Raw genomic sequence first — 27,064 nt, 5'->3', positions numbered from 1 at the left:
GCAACTAATGGTCGGCGGGCAGCCGCCAATCCAGCCACCGCCCGCTCTCCATTGGCTCCTTTGCTTTCTTTGCCCCCGCCCCCGTTTCCTTCGCTCCGCTCTCCTGGTAACCATTGGAAACCGGCTTGGTTACGCGTCCCTTGCGCGCCCCGCGTCGTTATCGGCCTGCCTCGGGGACCCGAACCAATAAGCGATTTCCCGAGGCGTCACGTGAAAGAAGGGAAGGCGGGACGAAAGCAGCGGGGGTCACGTGTCTCCGTTGGAAGGGCGCTCATGAGAAGTGGCCGCCGCTTTGGGGGCTCCCAGAGTGACGGGTGAGGCGGAGAAAGGGCGGTTAGTGGGAAGAGAGGGAGGGGCCGGCGAGTCCCGCGCGGCGCCTTCGAAGAGGACGCCCCCCTCTCCGCGAGGGTCTGGCTGTGATGGGGAAGCCAAACTTGTCTCGGTGTGTTGACGTGCTCCTACCCTGAGGCGCTGGTAAGAGGGGTTCGTAAGGCTCGGGCCCAGTTGCCAAACGAGGCTCAATCCAGTGTGGGGTGCCGGCTAAATATTCCCAAAGGTTAAAATCCAGCCTATGGGAATATTTTGTATCCATTTACTGTACGCGGGTGGCGCTGTGGGTTAAACGACTGAGCCTCCTGGGCTTTCCGATCAGAAGGTCGGTGGTTCGAATCCCTGCGATGGGGTGAGCTCCCGTTGCTCGGTCCCAGCTTCTGTCAACCTAGCAGTTCGAAAGCACGTCAAAGTGCAAGTATGTAGATAAATATGTACCGCTCCGGCGGGGAGGTAAAAGGGGTTTTCGTGCGCTGCTCTGGTTCACCAGAAGCGGCTTAGTCATGCTGGCCACATCTCCGGGAAGCTGTACGCCAGCTCTCTCGACCATTAAAGCAAGATGAGCACCGCAACCCCAGAGTCGTCTGCGGCTGGACCTAATGGTCAGGGGTACCTTTACCTTTACTGTACATTTGGGATCCAGCTTGTTCCTCTTCACTGCGCTACAAAAAATGTGTATCTGGCGCAAAGAGATGATGCTCCACTACACTGAAAACAAAAAAAACCCTGCTTTTTTAAACTGCAACTTTTTCAGTGGGATAGCCACTTGGGCAACACTTGAAAGCCAACCTTATAAAAGATGTTGATTTCTGAGTTGGTTTTGAAATAATAAAGTTTGATGATTCATTATTCATTGTATCCCCTCCTCCTTTTTTAAAATTTTTAGGTGTAAGACAGCATCCAACTTGCTCATGTCTTGGAACTCCAGGATCCGTCTACATGCGTCCTTAATTCATTTGGTGTGCTGAATGGCTGTTAGATAGGGATGTATAGTCTGATGGCCAATTGTTGCAACTGGCTAAAGCGGTGGCGAGAACCTGTCAGGTAAATTACTAGACGTTAGAACCATTTCCTTTTCAATACCTTGAAGTAGTCTGAAGATTGTTCTGTGTCTGACAAGTGTCTCAAATACGTTGAGTTATGTCCAATGCTGTTGTTCTTCTCGTGCAGCAGACTTCTGCTTGTGCAAAGGAGCTCTTGATTTCCCAAAGGCCACTGCACAACCTCAAAATTTGTTCCTGGGATCCCTCTAGACCAGATTTTAGGGTGAATGAGAACACAAAGGGTCATTGTGCAGGTGGAGTGTCACTCCTGGAGCATTGGATACAACCCAAAGGCTTTAAAAACAACAATAGCACAACCATTTTGAAATGGCATATTTTTTAAACTGTAAACTGAAGAGAGTAAAAGAAATTGGTAACTTTAAATGTGCACTTTGAAAGGGCATGTGGATGTGAAAATACAATAGACCTTTATTAGTGGCATTCATGTGCTTGTTCTTATTCCCCAGTCTTATTTAAAAACTTATTGGAACTATTTGCAGGTAAAGGTCCCTGTGTCTCTCCATTTTTAGTCTCTGTACCACTTTCTGCTGGAGATTAGTTCAAGAACAAAAGACCTCTGGATATGAGCATGATGTCTTTCTTAAATGGGGGAACATAATCCGTATGTGGGGAAATGTGATGGTAAAAGGCATGGCAAGATGGCAGTAGGAAAACGGCGACAACGTTTCTGTTCAGTGCTACAATTGACATCTATCCACATTCATCAATTGGCAAAAACATAATCCCACTTTTTTTTACTTTTTTTTCTGAGAAGCACTGATGTGCTTCTTCTTTTTTTAGCAGAAAATTGATTTCTTCTACCCAACTCAATATCCAGAGCTTGCTAGTTCTCTCTTCGTACTTGTTTCTATTGCCGCAGTATGGCCCTATAACAACAGAGGTATCTGAACATAGCAGAAGAGGAAAGCAACACAATGCTCAGAGACATTTCAGAGTTTGTACAAATGTGTGTGTGTGGGGGGGGGGGGGAACTTGACAAAAAACATATTTAAGTACATAGGGAGACCTCTGCTTCATATTCATGTAACTGCATCTCAGGATCTCTCTGTGCTCCAGTCCCTTCTCAAAACTTGCATTTTCCAGGAAGCCTTTGGAGTAGCTCGCCTAGTCACACTACCCTATGGTATGAGTAGTTGAAAAAAATTGCATACAGTATTCTTCCCCTGTATTCCCAATGCCTCCATTCCCAACTCTCCATTGCTTCCATGTAAGACTACAGTTACAAATGGTGCTGCATATAAATAATAGGTACTTGGTTGTTGATTATTCTCAAAGATACATTCAATCCCCCCTCCAAAATAATAATAATAATAATTGTGTATGGCATTCAGTCAGGTCAAAGTCTGAAACTATTTTTTCTTTGTATATAATTCAAAGGAGTGTAACATTAATCATGGTGGGTCTTGATAATGCTGGAAAAACAGCAACAGTGAAAGGAATCCAAGGAGGTAAGTAATATCTAAACTATTTTTGTATTTATAAAAGTATTAAGTATGAGCTTTTTAAAATAATGTTTACACAGGAGGAATTTTTTAATTTATTGCCCTTGGCTAAAACAAGGCCAAGGCTGCAGTCCTAACCTCCATTATCTGGGAGTAAACCCCATTGAATTCAGTAGTATTTACTTCTGTGTAGACATGGTTAGGATTGTGCTGCAAGATGCCATATAATGCTAGTAAATACAAAACTCTCAACTGAATAAAACAAGAATTTGTGTTAATGACTATACTGTTTAATTACTCTCAGAATATTTAACACTTTCAGGCATACGTTACAGATACTGCACTTTGTTACTTCATTCAGGCGGTACCAAATACAAATGAGTGACCAAAACCACAGATACAGTGGTAACTCTAGTTGCGAACATCTTTGGATATGTATCCTTCGGGTTGCGCAAGTGGCAAACCCGGAAGTAACGGAAAGGTTCTGCATGAGCAGAAGCAGGCTACCACCGTGCGCACATGCGCAGAAGCGGCGCCTCTGGATGTGAATGTTTCGGGGTGCACAAGGACCCCTGGAATGAATTAAATTTGTATCCAGAGGTACCACTGTAGGTCTAGGAAAAGCTATGCAATATAGCAGGATAATTGCTTTCTGTTTGATGCTACAAGTTGCACTTTTTAAGCTGAATGTGGATTCTTTTCTGGTTGAAAGCAAAACTTCTATTGTATGGCTGTGCCCCTCCTTTGGATTCTGCATGGGCTTATATTTGGAGATACCATAGGCACTTGGGCTACAACCTCATGCACTTACCAAGGAACAAGCCCCATTGAAAACAGTTGTGCTTGCTTCTGAGTATGCCTGCATAGATGGTGCAGTGAATCACTGTCAGAACATCTCACTTTTTTGTGAGCATTGCTCTCATTTGTTTTGGACATTGTTAGCCACATGCACATTGTTACTGCTTCCAGAGCCTTTGGATATCACTTTGGGATATCCAAAACTTTGGGAGCAATAGAGGGTTTACAGACAGTTGTTGGAGAAGACTGGTGCCCCTATCATTGTAGAGAAAGAGAGTATTTGTTAGGAATCACTTTGTGTCATAAAATGGAAGGGAAACATTTTTGGTAAGCATTTGAGGAACTGCTGAAATAAATTATTTTTAATTATAGCACATATATAAAATATCCACATTAATGAGGCATTTCACATTTTAGTTTAGGATAGAAAATCAATGATCCCCTTTTGCCCCCCCCTTTTATATGTGTAGTAACTCTTATTTGCTGAAATGCACAGTAATGAGCAGACATCAGTAAATTTTACCTAAAAATCAATGTAGGTATTACCTTTTTATGATATTGACTTGGGATATAATTTGGAAAGAAGAGAATTGTATGTGCATAGCAAAGTGTTATTCTAATGTTATTTTTATATCCCTATTTATAATTGGGAAGGTACCAACAATTTTCCAGATCACCTTTATCCCTTCAGCCATAAAAAATTCTTTTAGCATCACTCCCCCCCCCCTCTGCCAGCTCCAATAAAACAGCATGCAAGCTTCGCATCAAATAAAATTTCTGTTTCAGCTGGGGAGAAGTTTCAGAAGTGTCTGTTCTAAGTGCTTGGTAGTTTGCTGACATACAACATGAACACATTATTTTAGATGAATCCGGTCCAGAATAACAGTGGATTTTTCATATGTGAAATAGTGAGTATCTTTTCTAGGTGAAAAGATCATACGACTTCAGTATGACCCAGATCCAAAGGGCCCATGGGCAAGGGCTTTTCGTTTTCAGCATCTCAGTAGAAGCTCCTGGCCCCTGAAAAGTCACTGTGAACACCAGGGTATTCTCTGTGTTATGGTTCTCAACTGCAACTGGTGAAAAAAGAAAGTCACTTCACTTATCCCCTGCCCTGAAAGCTCTTGGCATGTGCATGAGCATCTTTGGGCACTGTGATGCCTGTAGCTTCAAACAAGCTCTCATTCTAGCTTTTCTTGGGTTATGAAGCCCTGGCAGAAAGCATGCCAGCAACAAATTATCTTCATTAAATACAAATCTGGATTGAAATGTGGGAATATGAAATCAAGTGAAACAAGATCATCTTAATATGAGGAGTTTGTTACCTCCCCCTGTCCTTAGTGGGTTGATTCTTCAAGGGTTCTACTCAGGGTATGTTACCTAGCTCTCTCAGTTCTTCATAAACTGACATTGTTTTGCATATGAAGTAGACATTATTAACACGAATTTCCAGTCCCACAGTAAAATATTGCCTTAAACATGTCCAGGATTTGTATAGTTCTGTTCTACAGGCTCAAATTGGTAGCCTACCATCACGCAGCAAGCCAGCTGATAATAAATTTAATTTGCATTCATTGTACAGCAGCTTATGCTTTATTGTCTATCCACATGACATCTTGTGATCCATGTTTGTAATATTTGTAGCCACTATATACATAGAAAAACTAGAAATGGGTCTGTAAAATTCATGTTATTCTGATCATGAAAGTACATCAATCTCTCCTACCAGATTGATGCATTGCCCCCCCCCCTTCCCTTACCTCATCAAAAGTAGGCTGGAGAGGAATAGCATGTTTTCCCTTTCTCCAAACTTGATCTTGAGTTGGAAAACTTATCCTCTTCTCACTTTTCCTTTATTTGATACTTTGAGGATTATGATTCTTGATATTCATTTTAAGTGTCTCTCTGTGTGTGCTCACACATGCTTGTGTGTCTGTTAAGACAGTATTCTGTCTTAAAGTGCCCACAGTCCCTTCAAAAAGATAATTCAAACTGTATCACAAGTGTCTCATAACTTGTCCTTTAATTTCATCAGAGTCCCCAGAGGATGTGGCCCCAACTGTTGGCTTTTCTAAAATTGATCTTAAGCAAGGCCGGTTTGAAGTCACAATCTTTGACTTGGGAGGTGGCAAGAGAATCCGGGCTATCTGGAAGAATTACTATGCTGAATCATATGGGGTAATATTTGTTGTGGATTCCAGTGATGTTGAGAGAATGGAAGAGACAAAAGAAACTATGTCGGAAGTTCTAAAGCATCCCAAGATAGCAGGGAAACCTGTATTGGTGTAAGTAACAAAAATCAAGAATTATTTTAAGTACTGATCTATAACTTAAATATATTCCCTAAAACATTGAGTTTGTGATACTACTTTTTCCTTAAGCTGCCTCTAAAGCAGAATACACTATTTTCTTTCCAACCAAACAAGCAGAGAAATTGAATTGTATTGTGCTGCTGCTGATGTCGTTAGAAATGATGGCTTCAATATGGCAGAACCATTGTCTGTGCAAACACTCTTGAAATGAGTTATATAATTTCTGCAAACATTCCATTATTGCCTGTAGTGATAACTCTATAATTGTTTTGACGAATAACGATGTCAACACAAGTAATATGACCCTTGTGTTGTCTAATATAAGCATAGCAAACCGTTGGTATTAATGAGGTCTCTGTGTTTAACACCAGGGGGTGCAAGTGATACATTATCAAAAGAACCTGGTATCTAGAAACTGAAGTTGTCTCATGAATAACTCTGTATCTCGGGATCTGTGCAGGTCTTACTCCAACATGTTCAGTGTAGCGATGTAGCAGAAAGTGGATGCACTGCAATTTAGACACTTGCAGAGTAAAATAGCCTTCTGCCTTTCTGAACAATATGGTCATGATCCAGCCACAGTGAAGCAGGTTTAAGTCCATTTTAATGTAATGCTAAATTACATGTTCTTAATTCTTCCATTGAAAGCAGTGGGGCTTAATAGTTTAAATTAGAACTGTGAATCTGTGAATTTAGAATTAGAATGAAATGAGAAAAGTGACACTCAATAGCAGCTGGTAACATTTTGACCTGATAGGGCTACAATTTTTAATATATTGTGTTTTCAGCACAACAGGACTTAATACAGCACTTACTAGACGGTTTATTAATTGACAGAAAAGTTGTGCTTAAAATATAATTGAACAAATGCCAGACATTTGGAGATGAATTTCATATTGTTTAATTATCAAAATAAATAAATAAATCAGTGTTTCATGTAATTACTAAAACCATTAACTTGTTTATTTTTTGCATTAATTACCCATGGGTAGTAGTATTTTTTTGGTAACAAAATAAATGTGAAAATTGTCTTTGTGTGAAATTTGTGCTATTACAATGACTTTCTATACTGCATCACCTGTGACCAATCTCACACCCTCCTTCATTTCGCACCCGTTGTTCTGACACCAGTTGCACCACCCTAGTTACTCTTCCGGTTGGCAACTTAGTTCTGATGACTGTATAAAATAACTGGCAGAGGAAACTGAGCAAACCTTCCTGCCAGTTGCAGAGAACACTCTGAATAACCTTTTATCCCTGATGTTGGGTTTTTGGAACTCAAATGTGATTCAGCTGACAAGGATTTCAGGAAATTCAGTTTGGGGAAATGTTGGTTGAAATATCTCCCTGTATATCCCAAAACAGGAGAAAGGCTCTCCACAACATTATACAATTTATGCCTTAGTGAATCTGATTTTGCTGTGCAACAGACTGGATATTTAAAGTGTTCTAAGATCTGACTATTTGAAATTTTAAATTTCATGTGCATTTTTTTGAATTTTTTTGGGAATATATATATACACTTTAAAAGTATTATTGATTTGTTTTTTAAATTAAGCCCCAAAATACTGTTTATGATAAAGGTCAACAATGTTTCAATACTTTCTAAAAATAAAAATAAAATAGGGGCACCAGATGTGGATGGGGGCATAACATTTTTATATAATCTGAGAGGGGGCATGGGTTAAAGGTTGAGAAATGCTGCTTTAGAACTCTTTCCACATTTTTGTCTAGGAGCTTCTTGTTTATAGATAAATCCCTACAGGTGAAGATCTTGTCATAAGCTACTTCAATCATTTTATAATAAAAACTGTTCAGAGTTTTGTTTTGGAATGACCTAGCTATAGCTGCCAGCTGGATTTTTTATTTCTTAACTTAATTATTGAGCTACATATTTGGGAGAGGGAATTGATCATACTCCTAGTCCTACCATCTTCACTTTAGACAACTGAAATACTGACAACATTTTGCTCTAAAACAATTAGGGTGAAATGAATGAAGTTAGGCTTATATGGAATTTCTTGTTATGATCCCTTTAAGCTAGTATAAGGTTGTAACTTTAGGATGGATGGTTTTGCAGAAGAATATCTAGCCTATTTTTATTTATTTATTTCTGAGCCACTATCTAGAATTAGATTTGTTTGTCTCTGTTGAAGTTTCAGTCAATACTTGTTGAAAGTCCATCCATCTTTACTGGCTAGAAAGAAAGAGTGAATGTGTAGTTCGTGTGTGTGTGTGTGTGTGTGTGTGAGAGAGAGAGAGAGAGAGAGAGAGAGAGAGAGAGAGAGAGAGAGAGATGTATGCCTATGTACTTGTATTTCCCTGTGACACATAATAATATACTTACCCGTTATCTCAAAAAGCTTTCTGCACCTATTTGGTATAAAGGATTTGGTGGTGACGTGATATGTCTTACTAATGACCTATGTTAAATTCATAGCTGCCAAGTTATCCCTTTTTTACAGGGATTTTCCCTTATGCTGAATAGGCTTCCTCGCGAGAAAAGTGAAAACTTGGCAGCTATGGTTAAATTGTAGAAACTGAGAACTAGATTGATTCACTCACGGTAATCTAAAAACACTGAAATGGGTTGTGAGGTATCAGGCCCATGGGTGCCCTCCTCTTTCATACCAGGGGCAAAAGCATGGGTAGTTATGTACAAAAGTACATCTTAGTTGTCCATAATATTTTCACTCAAAGTCTTGATAGATGAATAAGTTCAACATGTTGATAGCTTTCTTCCATATAAACAAGCTCTAAATTTCCAAATTTGTACAAATCCTGTATTTTTCCCCCAGCTTAACTAGTGCAACCGTCTTTAACATTTTCATACCAAAAAGCTCCCTCCTTTAAACCAATAGATGCAAATTGGCACCCAGTTTTAATTATTATATGTGCACACGCCTGCCCATCTCCCTCCCTCCCACCACCTCTCACCAAAGGAATTCTGGCAGATACTTAATGGGCTGAATTTTTCTCTTTCACACCCAAGCTCTAGCCTCCTTTGCATCTGGAGACCTCTGTTAGGTTCTGCATTCCTGTAATCTAATGGCAGATTACTATACCCCAATCTTAGGTAAAATCAGTGCTATTTTTCACTTTCCTATGCTCTTATTTATCTGATAAGAAAAACAAATGTTAAAGAAGCCCTGAAAGTGGTTTTACTATATTAGTGCATTTCATATGAAATCAGAAAGAGACTGGTTGTGGGTCCTGATTTAAATAGTTGGAGCAATTATTCTAGTGTATGTGTTTGTGCCTTTTAATATATTTAAAATATATTTAAAATATATTTAATATATCTGCAGCATTACCTTGCATACTGTTAAGTGACACCTAAATGTAAGCCACTGTTGGTTGGAAAGGTATGCTATACGTGCCTCCTATTGATAGCATAACAGATACCCCTTAACTGCACCTCTGGTTGGGCTAGGGGAATTAGGATCATGTTGTTGCAGTAAAGCATGCATGGGTATTGTACTAAAGCATGCACAGTATCTGAATGGACCTGCTGCCTGTATGAATGAAATACATTATCAGAGACTAAGTACTCTTCAGCCAAAAGCCCCTTTTTAAAGTGATCAGTATTTGTGAGCACAATCCTAGTAAAACAAGAAAAATACCATTCTGGTATAGAACACAGGAATTTAATATCGAAGGCTTAGTTTACAAATGCCTATCTGGCTATAAAGCTCTATAGATTGCCTCTGGCATTTATATATCAGCCTAAACTATTTCAGAGGGATGTGAGGATTTCAGTGCTGAAAGTTGTAGATAAAAGTGAATACATTCTGAATGTGTTCTTGTACTGAATCAGTCAAATACGTTTAGAGTTGCAATACCTTTTTGAGGGGATTAGAAGATTTTTAAAAATGTTTATTGATTGAAATCCTATACACAGAAAAGAGAGTAAGTGCCATTGAATTCAGTGGGGGCTTGCTTCTGAGTAGATTTCTCCAATATTGTACTAGGAATTCTCTTCTAAACCATATGGAGCTTTCCATCAGCCAGACTATATTTTGGAGTCAGCGTTAGAAATTAGCTGAGCACCAGTCACATTTTTTGACTGGCAACTGGCCTTTTGCGACTGGAGGATGTCTGGGCGCCACCCTTGGCAACTAGCATCTCCACCTGCCTGGCTGTAGTCAGCTGGTCTACAGGCACAGCAGCAGCAAAAAAGTGTGCATTTGAGGGGTGAATCAGCTTCTCCAGGGAGGGAGTTCCAGAGTCTCGGAGCAGCCACCAAGAAGGCTCTTTCCCCTATTCAGGCATGCCTGTGAAGGTGGTAGAACAGAGAGAAGGGCTTCGCTGAAAATCTCAAAACCAGGTCATATTTGCATGAGGGAATACAATCTTTCAGATAGCTTGGACATTAAGGGTTTTATAGGTCATAACCAGCGCTTCTGGTAAGCTAGGGCCAATGACAGAGCAGCAGGCAGGAGATTTGATGTACAGTGGTACCTCGGTTTATGAACACAACTGGTTCCAGAAGTCTGTTCATAAACTGAAGCGTTCATAAACTGAAGCGAACTTTCCCATTGAAAGTAATGGAAAGTGGATTAATCTGTTCCAGATGGTCTGCGGAGTACTTAAACTGAAGCGTTCATAAACCGAAGCGAACCTTCCCATTGAAAGTAATGGAAAGTGGATTAATCCATTCCAGACGGGTCCGCGGAGTACTCAACCTGAAGCGTACTTAACCCGAAGCATGAGTGTAATTGGTTCCGGAAGTCTGTTCATAAACTGAAGCGTTCATAAACTGAAGCGAACTTTCCCATTGAAAGTAATGAAAAGTGAACTAATCCGTTCCAGATGGGTCTGTGGCGTTCGTAAACTGAAAATTCGTAAACCGAGGTGTTCATAAACCGAGGTTCCACTGTACAGTACTATATAAGACTCTCTATAAATACATTTTGTGGCCTGCTAAAAAAAATCCACTGTTTACTTCTAGATGGAAACATTTTTGTCCCTCTTGTCCATAAAAATAAACTTAGCTTAATGCTTTTCCATAATCATAAACAATGTTTTCCTTCAAACAATGTTTGAAGCTTTGTTTTAGATGGCATCCTTGTCACAGTCAGGAAGAGATAAGTGAGTAACACATCCTTTCAGAAGGGAACTTGTTTACCAAATCACGCAAAATAATTATTCTGATGGAATGTGTGTGGTGCTGTAACATAGCTCTTATTCTTAAAATTATTTAATTACTCCTGAGTCTGAGGTTTCAAGTGTCTTTTTTGTAGCAATAATGACTAATAATAAAAGCTGAGATTTTTAGGAAGTAAATTCAGCAGTACATCCTGTACTTTTTTAGCAAATGTTCTGAATCACAGCAACATACAACTTGTAATATTGTAATATGCCAAGGCAAAAATCCTTAAGATGTTTAATTGTATCCCTAGTTTGATGTATGTTCAGTTGCAGGGAAGGGGAGGGGAAGGTATTGCTAAAGCCAGATACTTCATGTACAGGGCTGGTTAAACAGAACTTTGCCACACAGATTAGATTAGGAGCTGTGGTGAAGTAAGCATGGTTTCTGTACCACTTACTTAGTGGTTATTTAAATACTACTGAGCCTTCCGAAAAGAGGCTCCCATACCACTGCCGTAATCTATTTCAGGCACTTTTCCGTAGACTCTTCATGCCAGTGAGTGTAAATATCAGTTGCAGTCAGTTATAGTGGATCAAGAATGGTCTCTTACTTGTCTTTGCTATATGCCTGTTCCTACAGTGTTGTGGACTGTTCCATGCCATGGCTATTTTATTTGTCTCCAGTGTAAGTAGGAGGCAGATCAAAGAGAAGGAAAGAATGACTGTCAATAATGCAACACATGTGTTTTCTGATACCTTTTTGCTTCAGTTCATCTTGGATTATCTTGGTGACCTATAAGCATGTTTAGCTGATAACCATTCCTGGGAACTTCATGGCAGTGTTTGTGTCTATGGCTTTTGTGCTGATGCACCAGGAAGAAACAGTGGCTGCTGCTTTCCTCTCCCATGGTTTCACTCATGGTTGTGTCCAAATTTGAGATTGCAGTTTGTCTGACTCCAAATGATCCATTAGCAGTAACTTAGATTTATTATTGGTTTACTGCTCATAGTGTGTTTGGGAGAGCCCAGGATCCTAAGTTTACGCTGAACACTAAACCAAGCCATGGCTTAGCTCTCAGTAATGTAGAGGAGTTTGGGAGGAACTTAAGTCAGTGGCTGCAGTTTCATCACTGTGCACCAGCACACTTGCTCATTCACAGTAAACCACAGTTTGGCTTAGTGTTAGATGTGAATGAGACCAGTGTAGGAAGAAAATACTGTATAGCCATTACACTAAGGAGCTATAATGGCTGGTTGGTTGAGAGGGTGGAGAAACCGGGTGTTGTAAAAATAATTGAGGGAAACAGTGTCTTAGAGTCTTATAAGGATAACCAGTTCATCCCATAAATCATTCTTTATCTTTTTTTTTTACCACATTAAACGGAAAAGCCTTTGCTTTTAAGTGTACAAAATTATGTAAATGGCAAGTGTAAAATCCATGATGTTGTATTGCTACATTTTTGCCACAGCTATTCCTTCAGGTTACTTTAAATTACAAGGTTGCATGAATGTAAATACGCTGCTGTTGGAAGAAAATATTATATGAGATTTTAACTGGACATGCTTGGTCTGAAAAACCTGACTAGCTTGGTAGTGACTAGTGTGTGCTAGTCTTGCAAAATGGGAAGGACTGTTTTGGTTTTTTCAAAATGCTGCCAGGGTGGGGGGGAATTTTAAGTTCTCAGGGTTTAACAACAGCATCGGCTGTTCATGCTTTCCTTTATGAACTGATACAAGAGTCCTAAATTTTACATGTCTGGTTCAAATTATTGTAGCCACTTTAAAATTGTTCAATCTATCATTTAAACACCAGGTTTGCATGATTGTTCCGGACTTCATAAAACATAATTTAGGAACAGGCGTTGAGGAAGAGTGTTCCTTGCTCACCCATCCACTCAAATGCTGGCATTTGAGGCTCAATTCCCATTTTGTTGTCTCCAAAATAGGGAACAGTGGCTTAATCTCTGTTAACAGACCAGGCTATTAAGATGGACCTGATCTTGTCTTTCTGTCCTGGCTTGTTAACAGGTGAGTAAGTCAGCCATGGAAATAAGCCAACAAAAGTAAGGTGCTAGTAAAGGTAAAGGACCCCTGACAGTTAAGCATAGCTGCCAAGTTATCCCTTTTTTTAAGGGATTTTCCCTTATGCTGAATAGGCTTCCTCGCGAGAAAAGGGAAAACTTGGCAGCTATGCAGTTAAGTCCAGTCACAAACAACTCTGGGGTTGCGGAACTCATCTCGCTTTACTGGCTAAGGGAGCCGACGTTTGTCCGCAGACAGTTTTTCCGGGTCATGTGGCCAGCATGACTAAGCCGCTTCTGGCGAACCAGAGCAGCGCACAGAAACGTCGTTTACCTTCCCGCTGGAGCGGTACCTATTTATCTACTTGCACTTTGACATGCTTTTGAACTGCTAGGCTGGCAGGAGCTGGGATTGAGCAATGGGAGCTCACCCCGTTGCAGGGATTCGAACCTCCAACCTTCCGATCGGTAAGCCCTAGGGTCAGTGGTTTACACCACAGAAATAATAATAATAATAATAATAATAATAATAATAATAATAATAATTTATTATTAACATGAACATGAGCTATGAACATGAGTTTGACCAAACTGCGGGAGGCAGTGCAAGACAGGAGTGCCTGGCGTGCTATGGTTCGTGGGGTCACGAAGAGTCGGACACGACTAAACGACTAAACAACAACAACTATTATTATTATTATTATTATTATTATTATTATTATTATTATTATTTATACCCCGTCCATCTGACTGGGTTTCCCCAGCCACTCTGGGCGGCTTCCAACCGAATATTAAAAACAGTACAGCATCAAACATTAAAAACTTCCCTAAACAGGGCCGCCTTCAGTTGCCTTCTGAAAGTAGAATAGTTACTTATTGCCTTAACTTCTGCTGGGAGGGCGTTCCACAGGACGGGTGCCACTACCGAGAAGGCCCTCTGTCTGGTTCCCTGTAACCTCACTTCTCGCAATGAGGGAACCACCAGAAGGCCCTCGGTGCTGTATCTCAGTGTCCGGGCTGAATGGTGGGGGTGGAGACGCTCCTTCAGGTATACAGGACCGAGGCCGTTTAGGGCTTTAAAGGTCAGTACCCACACTTTGAATTGTGCTCAGAAACGTACTGGGAGCCAGTGTAGATCTCTCAGGACCGGTGTTATGTGGTCCCGGCGGCCACTCCCAGTCACTAGTCTAGCTGCCGCATTCTGGATTAATTGCAGTTTCCGGGTCACCTTCAAAGGTAGCCCCACGGAGAGCACATTGCAGTAGTCTAAGCGGGAGATAACCAGAGCATGCACCACTCTGGCGAGACAGTCCGCGAGCAGGTAGGGTCTCAGCCTGTGTACCAGATGGAGCTGGTAGACAGCCGCCCTGGACACAGAATTAACCTGTGCCTCCATGGACAGCTGTGAGTACAAAATGACTCCCAGGCTGCGCACCTGGTCCTTCAGGGGCACAGTTACCCCATTCAAGACCAGGGAGTCCTCCACACCTGCCCGCCTCCTGCCCCCCAAAAACAGTACTTCTGTCTTGTCAGGATTCAACTTCAATCCATTAGCCGCCATCCATCCTCCAACCGCCTCCAGGCACTCACACAGGACCTTCACCGCCTTCACTGGTTCTGATTTAAAAGGTAGAGCTGGGTGTCATCTGCATACTGATGAACACCCAGCCCAAACCCCCTGATGATCTCTCCCAGCGGCTTCATATAGATATTAAAAAGCATGGGGGAGAGAACGGAACCCTGAGGCACCCCACGAGTGAGTGCCCAGGGGTCTGAACACTCATCCCCCAACACCACTTTCTGAACACGGCCCAGGAGGAAGGAACGGAACCACTGTATAACAGTGCCCCCAGCTCCCAGCCCCTCTAGACGGTCCAGAAGGATGTTATGGTCGATGGTGTCAAAGGCCGCTGAGAGATCCAGCAGAACTAGGAAACAGCTCTCACCTTTGTCTCTAGCTCGTCGGAGATCATCGAGCAGCGCGACCAAGGAAGGTGCTAGACTGCTACAAGTTTATCACTCTGCATTTCCATGTTGTCCATAGAAGAAAAATCCCATACTTGGCACTTCACATGGGAACTTAGATTTCTAACCTCTTGGTAGACTTGTTCTTTGTTTTTGTTTCTTTAAAAAAGCCTTCTATTAAGCAGAGTAGCTTCCACTAGCCTATTGCATTTTCCTACTAGTCACAAAGGGTATATTTTTCTTTTCCTGATAGCACAGAGTTCCCTGGTTGGGACATAAGAAAGTACTCTGGGCTTTTCCATGCACAAAGTGATTTAATATAATGCTACCTTTAGTTTTGTACCAGCAAGGAATGATTGCCCAAAGCTAAATGGAAGAGGGAGTGTTCTTTGCTTAGCCCTGACACTTCTTCCCAGATTCATAAGCCATGGTTTTTGAAAGTTTGTCGGAACCTGGACTGCACGTGGGGCCAGGTCTCATTTGTTCCTTCCATGTTAATTGTGGAAGACACATAGCCAGCACATTTTTTACTAGAATTCAAAATGTAATGCTTGAATCTGCTCTGAATGTAGTCTGTATTCTTAAGTACTTGTTTTAAAAGCTTCATTTAAATATGACATGTATGAAGTACTTATCAATTACAGTATATTGCATATAATAAAACCTTTATAAAATCACTCTGGAGCAGAATAGTAAATATTTATAGTTTTCCTGACCTTATAATGTCCAGTGACTTTCCTTGCATACTTAGGCCAACATTTATTTTCCTGTTTTAGGCCTGTTTAACTTTTAAGTTTCAGCTACACATTTCAAATACATTACTGCCTTTCTTTCTTATAATTACAACAAAACATGTTTTCTTTATATAGTTCTCTAATATGTAAATTGCCAACATGGTTTAATTTAATCTTCCCCACACATACTTTCCATGCTTGTCTCACACTAGTGATAGATTTGCACTTTATGTAACAAACTGTATATATGGTAATAGTCTTTTTACTTTTCTGTTCTGAGTAAAAATAAATTAGCTTTTTAAATAAATTAAATTAGCATTTGTGAAATGTGGTAATTTGACAACTATGGAGAGCTAAAGCTGCTGGCAGCAAAAAAAGTTCTGCAGACAATAGCTCTTTCATTTCTGAATAATTATGACTCCAGTGTTAAATCACTTTCAGAGTACACTTATTATAATCAATTGACTTAAGCTACTTAATAATAAGTCTTTAGTTTTGTGTTTTTAGTAGTCAATGTCATGTTACTGTGTTCTGACATAATTGTGGTAGGAATCATATTTATGAGATGACCACAAGAATCTCATGCCACAAACGGACCAATCCCTTTTATGGTCTAATTGTTGCAATGCTTACATAAATAGTTGTTATGCTCAGGGTCAAAGAACCACATACCTATTTCTATGTAACCAATACAACTTTCAGCTTGTGTTTTATGTTCTATGACACAACATTTGTGAACCGAGAAAACTTTTGAAAATAACTTGCTTTTTTTAAATGGCTTGGTGGAGGGTAATAGACCAGAAAGTCTATTGAGGTTGATGAAGCCTTTGGACATGCCTAAAATAGATCTCTTGGCTCTAGCCTGAGGCATGATGGCAGCTTACATAGGCCCTCTACATCAGGAAACTGGAACTGGCCACATAGAAGGAACAATTTCCCCCCTGTATAATGTATATAGTAGTCTTTCCCCCCTTTTTTTCTTTTTGACCCTAGTCTTTGGATGACATTAATAAACCTGTATTGCTAAGACCTGTTTAACAGACACAGAAAAGCTCTGCTGCCAAAATAATTCCTTTTTTGGAATAACAAATGTTCAAAGTTGGGTGAAGCATGCTACACATTTGCATCAATTTTTGTTTTTTTTTAAATCATATATATTGAAAAAACTTTTTATGTTTTGAAAGTATAAACCAAGACCTTGGTTACATATGCACATCTCCCAAAATATCATATAACTGTTATGTTTATACAAATGACATGGAAGAAAATGTGTAACATACAAAAATAGCTACAGTATATTCTTTACTGCATTCTTAAAGATTTTACACATACAATGTTTTTGTAGTAATCTCTCCCCCTTTTAACCTGTTTCAGTGCAGCTCTTGTAGCTTAACAATCTATTTCCCTGTTCTTCAAATAGTATTTTGTCAAATACCACAGTCACAAATTATTTCAAACTCTTTGTTCTTAGAAAAGCCATACAACAGAGGAATGTGAACTCGCTGCAAATTTGCTGAGCACATTCTGGATGACATTGTCCTAGCATTTATTACTCTGGGCTTGCAGTTTTCCTTCATCTAAACTGCTGAATAAAATTGCTAGGGGCATACAGTCACTTCCCAAGGAAGTGAATCGAATGTGGAGGCAAGTGCTGTGTGGCACGTGGTTGTACCTGTTGTCACAAGCACCTGCTTGACTAGTTCCTGTGACCTGTGACTGGTAACAGAACTCCATCCTGCTACACCCAGCACGACCTTGTTCCCCTTTTTGAGAAACTTCACCATTATAGCAAAGTCCTCTACTAGATCTTAAAAAGCAATGGCAGGGAATGAGCGTCAGAAAGTCTGGCTGTTCCCTTGTAAGTCACCCCTTTTGTTCCTTAGATCCCCTGCCAAATATTGCAGCATTCAGGGCATGTGAAAGGAAAGGAAATGTTGAATCAAACTGTGGCTTTGCCTGATGGTACAATCCCTCCCCCCCAAAAGCAGGGTCACCTATGTTCATTACATACTGGATTAGGGCTATTGCAAAGAACATTTAACTGCTTGTATTTCCCCCCCCCCCAAAAAAACCCCCTATTAACAGCAGGGACAGCACCAGCAGCATATTGCCCTGCACGGATGCTTCTTTCGATACTTTGCTGCCATCCTGAATTTCTCTGTTGTTGTCTGAACATAGTCCTGAGTATTGACAACTTCCATTTCGATGCTGTTGATCATTTCGCCTTGTTCTTCCACCAAAAGTGAGATTTGGACAAAGAGGCCCTTCAAGTCTCTCACCTGGTTCTCCAGATTGACCAGTTCTTTGTGTCTCTGTTCAATCTCAGATAGCTGAGCTTTTGTGATATTGACCTCGGTGAGCAAGTTTTCGTTGAAGATTTCCCATTTTCCTTGTTGTACCATGTCGTTCAGTTCTTCCTCGGAGACTTCTTTTCCAGCCACTTCAAGCTGGCGCACAATAAAAGCTTTGCATTTTTCTTGCTTGGCTGTTATGGCGGCGTTGTACAGAAACATGATATTTTGGAAGCGACGGAATAGGACCGCCCGCTGAGCACTCAGAACCCTTATAATGGCAGATGATGAACCATGTTCTTTCTCTGCTTTCTTCAGTGTTTTTGACAAGTCGTCCAAGCACTTGCTAATGTGTTCTGCTTGAACCTTTATCCCTTTTGTGATGCTGCACTCCTTTTTAAGTACGCTGAATCTCCTCATGGAAGCCACTAGGCTTTTTTGCTGCTGGCTGAACTTTTGGACGTCTGCTGCCAAATTGTTAATATCATTGTGAAGTTGCTGGATTTCATTCAGGTACCTTTCAGTTATGGGCTCCTTTTCAAAAATGACAGCAGTTTGTTCAAGTTCTTTTTCCTCTGCCACAACACTAGGAGAACGGCTGTTTTCTTCTATTAATTGCAGTTCCTTTGCTCGCAATTTAAGCTCTTGAAGGCGGTCTTTCATCTTCTGTAGAGTTTTCTGTGGTTCTGTTCTTTTTAAAACCAGACAGTTGTGTAAACCTAAGGATTAAAAACCATTTTAGTAAGCTGTTGTTTACCCACAGACCTATTACAAGGATGACAGAAAACCTTTAACGGAGAGGGAGGGGGAGTCAGAAAAATGCAGCAGCATAAGCTACCATAAATAGGTTGCACATAAAGCAATTTTTTTTCCCCTTAGAAATACTTGGTCAGTGGTAAGCTTCTCAAGATTCTTTGAAACGTGCAGGAAATACACATAATTGTTGACTGCCTAATACTGGTCCAATATTGTACTGCATCTTTTTAAATTATTCTTTTGGTGTGATGGGCAGAAGGAAAACTCAAGTGGTCTGCAAGCTGACAATATCTTGAAAATTACATATGTAAAAATCTTTTAAAAATCCTAATCATGAATTAGAGACTTGCATGATCTTTCACCTCTTACCTTCTCTCTCCAGAGCTAACCATGGTGCAGTCTAAACTTTGCAGAGCTAACTGCTTGGTGTAGTGAAACATTGTATGAAAGTAAACAATTACCATGTCTGGTTAGAATGTACTCTTCTGCATTTATTAATAAATACAACTGTATTTATTAAAGGAATGAAATAAGTAAGATAATTTGTGCAAGAAATCTGTACGGAAATCTGCTAATCATGACTACAAAGTCAGAAACATTACTTCTGCACCTTGGAAAGAGCTAAATCTGTGACATTAAAAACAAAAACAAAAAGCTAGTTTCTTTTTGGGCATGGAAACAGTCCAGTTATTTTGTACTTCCTAAGAAGAGATACAGCTGTTGCTTCTAAAAACCTGAAATGCTTGGTAAACCTAAAGAGTCATTACATTGATTTGGAGAGGGTGGATTATTTATATCAAGGATGGGGAGCCTTTTTCAACCTGGGAGCCACATTTTCCAGGGTTGGGTGGGATGACAGGCAAAAGTGAGTGGGATGATGGCTTGAGACTCTGACCTTTTTGTACATTAGGCTTTGTTGCATCCACGCAACAAACACACACAGGAGCCTACATACTTCACTTTATCCAGGCAAACGAACACAATTCATGGAAGCATTCTAGTCAGGCAAAAGCAATTGAGGGCATGGAGCAGGGCTGGTGAGAAGGGGTGTGGTCTGCAAAGGTCCCAAGGGCCTGATTGTGCATGCTGGGGGCCATATTTGCCCCCTGGGCCTGAGATTCCCCACCTCTGCATCACATAATTTAAATATCTGTATCCTCGATCCACCCAGTGGTGCCCAAGGTTGCAAACAATAAATAAAATCAAACAGCCATATGAAGTATAAAACAGCGGATAAAATAGGCAGATAAAAATACAGGTCTTTTTTAAAAATAATAAGATCCCCGTCAGTTATATTGGAAATTTGGTTATTGTAGGGATTTTTTTATTACACATTTGTAAATAGTGTCTTGACAAATACACATGCATGCACACACCACTCCCAATTTGAATAACTTTTTTAAAAAGAAAAGAGTGGCTCAGCTTGTTTAAAGGATTGAGGCATTCCCAATGACATTACCAGAATGTGAGTATGATTATATATAAAAACTTGTTATTCACAAATGCTTTATTCTGTACTGGACTGAGGGAAGTAATATCAATGTCTCTTTACTCTTCAGTTTCTACTCTCTGAAGATTAAATAGCTTGTTGATTGCTGACTAAGGATCATAGCTGCCAAGTTATCCCTTTTTTACAGGGATTTTCCCTTATGCTGAATAGGCTTCCTCGCGAGAAAAGCGAAAACTTGGCAGCTATGCTAAGGATCCAATCCCTTGGGGAAAATCTTCTATTCATGTTTTTGACATTTGCAAATGAACTGGTCCCAGTAGAGTGTGCCCTAACATGCAGTCCCATGGCTCTTTGATAAAAGTGCTTCTCACAGGATTATGCTCCAAATGCCAGCTCTTGTGATGCTTGTTTTTCATTGAAGGGTTTTTTGTGGGGGGTGGAGGTGGGAAAGAGAGAGAGAAAGGAGGAGAGAAAGAAGCAAAAGTCTTGGTAGGCTTTCAGTTTGACTGACCTTTTGGTGTATTGCTTGCTGGTTTGGTTCGCTCTCATTTTTCTGTTGTTTACAGCATTTTTGTATGCTGCTGTATAATCTATGGTGTCCCTTTTTTATAACTATATCCTGTACCTATATGCTGTAGACTTATCTGTGAAAACTGGATAAGGAGTGGATGGCAAGAGCTGTAGGCTTTGAGCTGTACTCAGTGGGATTTTTCATAAATTGATTCCCTCAACATGGCTGCCTGAGTACAAACTTCACTTTTGTATGAAGCAGGAAGTTTGATTCTTAAAAACCACTTACTCTGTTGTTTGGCCAGATCACATAGGACATCTAAAGTAAATGCCATTACGCATTTGCAGTTCTGGTGTTGGGATTTTCCACTCAGTTTGGCGAAAACACACGGTAATGAGTCTACTTATTGTACAGCGCCAATGGTTGAATACTTCCATGCTGAAACAGTTTCCAGTTGGCGATTGTAAACAGTGGAACTTCTCTAAAGTGCTTGCTTCAGGAATAGTTCCCAAATCAATTAATGGTTTGGTTAAAGTACAATCCATAGTTTAATTTAATAGATTGGGTTTGGCAGCAGTGCTTATCTGACGCCATACAGACTGTGCCTTTAAGGAAGGTGGTGAGTAAGCACCAGCAATATGGTACCTTGTTGTAATCATATTGATGTAACCTTTTGAGCGCCTGAAAATTATATAGCTGGGGTTTATGGCCTGAGATCTGTATTTGCTTGACATATGATACTGTGGGAAACACCTAATTCATTGATACAACTGCCGAGTATGTCCTATTAGTCCCTTCTCAAATGTGTTTTTCTCCCTCCTTAATACTGAGGAATAATTTTCTGTGCCTCCTTGTATCATTCTCCTAAAGTGCAGTCTCTTATCCCATTTCCTTAGAATACCATGAGTGTTCTGGAACTTAATAGGCAAGCATATTTCAGTACCAGTTGTTGGAAACTTGCAGTCTACAAGAAAAATAAGCTGTGTTCTGATAATACATTGCAAAACGCTGTGACTTCTAGAGCAGAAAATTTTATGATGACTTTCTTCAGTAATGTTATAAAACTGCTTGGTACAATTTAGCATGTTCTTTTTTCTTTTTAAATCATTTTGGTGCATGTAAAAATGAGCTGATGTACTGAATTGAGACTTCAGGGTAGCAACCTGAAAATATCTCTTAGCACATTCTAACACATCCTTGGCCAGCATTAATTTAGTATGTCTAACCACTTAGTAATTAAATGGCAGAACAATAGTCTCTATTTTGTCACCTACAGAAAACACTGACTTGGATTGCATTAAACTGAATTAATGTAAAATTGTAATTCTTGAAGCCTTGTTATTACAGTTAAAAATAAAACCTTTAAAAGTTGGCTGTTGCTCATATGCTTTTTAAGAGGCTCAGTACTCCATTGCTACATCTCTCTAGCTGTGAAACACAAGTGTATACAACAAAGAATAGAAAATGGCTGTAATAGATTTTGCACTAGCCTCTTTTGCTTCCAGGAACAACTCAAAACTCTGTTTTTAACTCAATATGATTGCCCTGGTTTTAACTTAGAAAGTCTTGTGCCTCCATATGAATTTGCCTGAGTGTTAAGATCTTCCTCAAGACCCTATTCTGTTGGTGCTCCCATTTCCAAAGGTGAAGTGACTAGCAGCCGGGATAGATTTCTTTAAATTTTTGAATGGTGGTATCTCATTTTTGGTGCACTCTTCCTGAAGGCCATCCTTTCCTTTAGGCACCCGGACAAACTATTTTTTTAAAAAAAATATATGACGATTTTAAATTTTATTTTCTCTGTTACTTGTTGTTTTGGCATTTTATCATTTTGCTGTTGCTTTCTAAAAAGTTTGCAACATTTTGAGATGTTAGGCTAGTAGTCTTCAAATTCATCCCACTGGTGCAACGACTTCTGCTGGCTCAGTAGAACTTCCTCATCATCTCCTCTCCCCTCAGGCCCCCCATCTGCTCCCGAGGATTGGGAGTACCCCTAGAACAGATTTGTTGGTGCACGGGGTGAGGAAAGGAAATTCCATTGCACCAGCAAAAGTCCTTGTGTAGCAACTTCATTGGCCACAACTCTATATTTGCTACTTGCTTTATCATTCTATTGTCGGCTACTGTGACATAGGAAGCTGTAATTGAAATATTAAATGTTTGAAATTATAAATATATCCACCCTATTGCAGTATTACATACACACACACACACACACACATATGTGTAATACATATATATATTGTGAAGATTCTACATTGTTGGTGTTGGACCAAGGTCAACACATGTATCATTTTTGCAACAGTTTTATTATATAACAGGGTATTGGGTGAGAGTTGATTATTCCAGAGGGAGGAACCAAATGATACAGGGTGGAGATCACTAAATGAATACTCCCAGAGAAAGGCAGTGTGATTCAGAAACGAGGAGGAGGAGAAGCACTTCGTAATAAGAAACTGCTCATAATGAAACCAGAGCTTCAGTTGCCAATCGGCAGCAACAAACTTGAAAAAACCAGCACCATAAATGTATGTGTTACTTGGAAAGAGCCATAAATAAATTGAGTTAATGTTCTTGGTGACTGGAGAAATCAATTGTATTTGTAAATGCAACTGTACTGTTTGTTGAATAATGTTATGAACAGTTTCATATGGGCTGTGCCAATACTCTTGGAGGTAGGAATTGTTCTCTGCAAGAGTTTTGGTTGTCATTGCAAGACAGATTTTGTGTTGCGAGTTTTGGAGGGCAGGCATGATTTGTTCCCTTGTTGACACTTTCCTTGGTAAACAGGGAGTCTTGAACTGTTTCAGCTGCTTAACAAAATGTCTACTTCTATATTGGTGAAATACTCAAAGGACTTGGATACCCTGCAGTTGAGCTAGTCATTGAAATCTTCACAGTGGTTATTGCACATTTAATCAGTCTAAGAGAGATACAAAATCTGTTGATATCTCGATTTAATGTTTCCTTTGAGTGTTTGCAGTGTTAACATTGCAGCATTTGTCTAGAACAGTCTTTTCCAAACTGTAGTTTGGGGAACCCTGAGATTCTCTAGGAGAATAACAAGAATGGCAGAAAAATATTTCTGAAAAGCAGGTCCCCAATGTATGAAATGCTGCAGGTGTTCTAGAGCTGCAATCTTCAACCTTTTGAGACTTGGGATCCATTGTTTAGCCCCAACAAGGCTTTCCAGAGCTCACTTCTTAATGTTTTAATGCATATTTCTATGGTGGTAATGTTACAGTTGAGACCCACCTTAGGTCATGCTGTGACTCACCATTTGAAGACCAGCATTCTGAAGTGACTTTGGACAACTTGGCAGTGAAGGCTCTTGCCAGAATGCCCTGAATATTATAGAATACTCTCTATTTTTAGGGGGGTTGTTGACAGACAAATTGGTGTACAAGGCAGTTTCTGAATGCAGAAAATATGAAAAGCCACTATCTAAATTCAGAGTGCAGAAATACAGTAGAATATTTTTAAATCACTTGTAAAGCCAGACTTTATAGGAGATTTTTAATGTATCAATGAAAGTGCCACCTGAGGCATTATGTTGTGCTACCCTGCAGCTTGCAGCAGGCAAATTTAGCTGAACTTTTTAAAAAATCATGTTTTAACCTTTTATAATAATACCCCAGCTTTTTGAGGATTAAGGAAATCCTGGAGTAAAATTTCATTACATCTGTTATCTGTGAGCATGACCTTTGACTGTAAGCGTTTCTACATACAGTACTCATATTTTTTTTCATAAATGTAAGATGATGTCATTTCTGTCAAATGTACACATACACTCCCTTTCCCATGATTCCTAAAATAAAAGTGCTGAAGTTCTCCAACTGTAATAAAGTCCCCTGAGGCTCTTACAACCTTTTTCTGTTTCCTTGATTCCACACCATATTCAAGTAGGTATAATAAGCATACAAGTAAATTAAACAAGAATCCTTCATGCAGTGTTTAGCTTGGTATTCTTAATTTTATAACCACCCATCTCCCAGAATATAGCTTCAAGTATATATTTTGCTGTGAAACTTCCCCAGTTTTAAAATGCAGAATTTGTGCAAAGAATGGTTTTATTGACTTGGGAAATTAAAAATGAACTCTCATCTTTTAAGCTGCTGCTGGCATGCTTCCAAATAAAACGAGTTTGGGTGCATAAAACACGTCTAGCAGATTAGTATTCATGTACCTAAGTAATAAAGCTCTACAAACATATCTATTGGAAATGTTTTCAAACTTTGCAGAGGGCAGACGTCTCCTGTATTCTTAACACATCTTAACATTGGGGGCTTTTAAATTACTCTGTGTTCTACTTTGATTTATTTGATGTAAAATAAAACCGAACTACTTACCTTTTTTAAAAATCCTGAGTTGCCGGAAGCCTCTTTAGGATCTGGTGCTTCAAGGTGCTTTCCAATATCCTTGTGAGGGTAAATAACAGAGCAGGAGTGTGGTTTCCATTAAAACAGTTTCTGCTTACTTAATCCTCCTGGACCTAGACCTTAATAATCATTGGGAAAGTGCATCTTAGAAAGCTGTGGAGTGTGAGAGCCTTCACCAGTTATGATGTACAACAGAGCAAATTGCTTACTTTACGCTTGGGGAATCTGGTTCTGCCTGTTGGAAACCCAGCCTTGCTTTCAAGGCGGGCCATTCTATTCTAATGAGGCAGAACAAGGAAGTGCCATTGCCTGCCTCCTTACTGGACTTGCTGGTTTACATTGCAAATGCCTGTTGCTTAATATGATTCTACTCCTAAAAATAAATCCCCTGAACATCGGATACTTGGCATGCAAATAAGAGGAATTTTTGGACTATGCATATCATTGCCAGGGATCACAGATAATATAGAGGGGAGGAAATGCTGGGGTCCTCAGAGGCCAACAAGCATGCACAAAGTGCTATTGTGTGAATGTACAGAGTGACTGATCCCTCCCCACTCCATGCCATCCATTCACATGAGATGCTGTGTGTGTGTGTGTGTGTGTGTGTGTGTGTGTGAGAGAGAGAGAGAGAGAGAGAGAGAGAGAGAGAGAGAGAGACCTTAGAAATAGCTATCACGCAGGCATGAAACACAATACAGAGCTTTTGGTTCTGTCCACTGAATATACACAAGTATGGACTCTGTTCTGAAACCATATGCTATCAGTGCTCCCAGCTACGTACGTGACACCACAGATTTTCTGAGGAAAATACAATATTTGAACAATCTTCCTAACAATACTATACTAGCCACTATGGATGTGGAATCTCTATATACCAACATCCCACACAATGATGGTTTACAAGCCATAAGGAACACCATTTCAGATAAAACCACAGCGGACTTTGCTACCAAACTCTGCCACTTTGTCCTTACCCACAACCACTTCAAATTTGGTGATGACCTGTTCCTCCAGATCAGCGGCACAGCCATGGGCACCCGCATGGCCCCACAGTATGCCAACATCTTCATGGCAGATTTAGAACAACGTTTCCTTAACTCCTACCCACTCAAACCTCTCCTGTACCTGCGATACATTGACGATATTTTTATTATCTGGACACATGGACAACAGACCCTGGAAACCTTCCACCAGACATTCAATGACTTTCACCCCACCATCAACCTAACAATGAACCAATCTATGCAAGAAATACATTTTTTGGACACTACTATAAAAATACAGGATGGACATATAGACACCACCTTATACAGAAAACCAACTGACCGACAAGCATATCTACATGCTTCTAGCTACCATCCCAAACACACCAAACAATCCATCGTATACAGCCAGGCCTTACGTTACAACCGCATCTGTTCCAACTCTACAGACAGAGAATCTCACCTAAGAGATCTACAGCAAACCTTTTTAGAACTAAAATATCCACCTGATGAAGTTAAACAACAGATCAACAGAGCCAGACAGATACCTAGAGAGAACCTGCTGCAAGACAGACCCAAAAAAGAAAATAACAGAACACCACTAGTCATCACATACAGCTCCCAAGCTAAAACAGTACAACGCATCATCAGAGATCTACAGCCTCTCCTGGACAATGACCGCTCCCTTTCTCAAGCTCTGGGAGGAAGACCTTTCATTGCCTACAGACAGCCACCCAATCTTAAACAACTCCTCACCCACAATAATACAACCACCAGACTTAACATGGACACTGGTACCAGAGCCTGCAATAAACCCAGATGCCAACTTTGCTGCCACATACACCCAGACAACACCATTACTGGCCCCAACAACATCCAACATACCATCTCAGGACTATTTAATTGCTCATCCTCTAACATTGTGTATGCCATC

At 40.1% G+C, this 27,064-nt stretch overlaps 2 protein-coding genes across 5 annotated transcripts in view; one reads left to right on the top strand and one right to left on the bottom strand.

Annotated features, from left to right (window-relative positions):
- The first annotated feature begins 215 nt into the window (after nt 1–215).
- ARL13B (ADP ribosylation factor like GTPase 13B) overlaps nt 216–27,064 on the top strand; it is a 43,328-nt gene continuing 16,479 nt past the window's right edge. For 3 of the 4 annotated variants that reach the window (XM_035114823.2, XM_035114824.2, XM_060273666.1), the window contains exons 1-4: nt 217–474; nt 1,217–1,374; nt 2,772–2,842; nt 5,670–5,919. In XM_035114823.2, the coding sequence (XP_034970714.2) occupies nt 1,316–1,374; nt 2,772–2,842; nt 5,670–5,919 (380 nt within the window). In that variant the 5' untranslated portion in view covers nt 217–474; nt 1,217–1,315. Of the gene's footprint in view, nt 475–1,216; nt 1,375–2,771; nt 2,843–5,669; nt 5,920–27,064 lie in introns of all 4 variants that reach the window. The other variant, XM_035114822.2, reaches the window with a different exon arrangement.
- On the bottom strand, nt 14,401–25,385 carry STX19 (syntaxin 19). Its single transcript, XM_035114825.2, has 2 exons — nt 25,115–25,385; nt 14,401–18,767 (listed from the first exon to the last, which is right to left on the bottom strand). The coding sequence occupies exon 2, from the start codon at nt 18,709–18,711 to the stop codon at nt 17,836–17,838; it is 876 nt and encodes a 291-aa protein (XP_034970716.1). The 5' UTR covers nt 18,712–18,767; nt 25,115–25,385; the 3' UTR covers nt 14,401–17,835.

The sequence above is a fragment of the Zootoca vivipara genome, chromosome 4 (genome assembly GCF_963506605.1).
Source record: "Zootoca vivipara chromosome 4, rZooViv1.1, whole genome shotgun sequence".
Lineage (NCBI taxonomy): Eukaryota > Metazoa > Chordata > Lepidosauria > Squamata > Lacertidae > Zootoca > Zootoca vivipara.
This window is presented reverse-complemented; position numbering and strand designations above follow the sequence as displayed.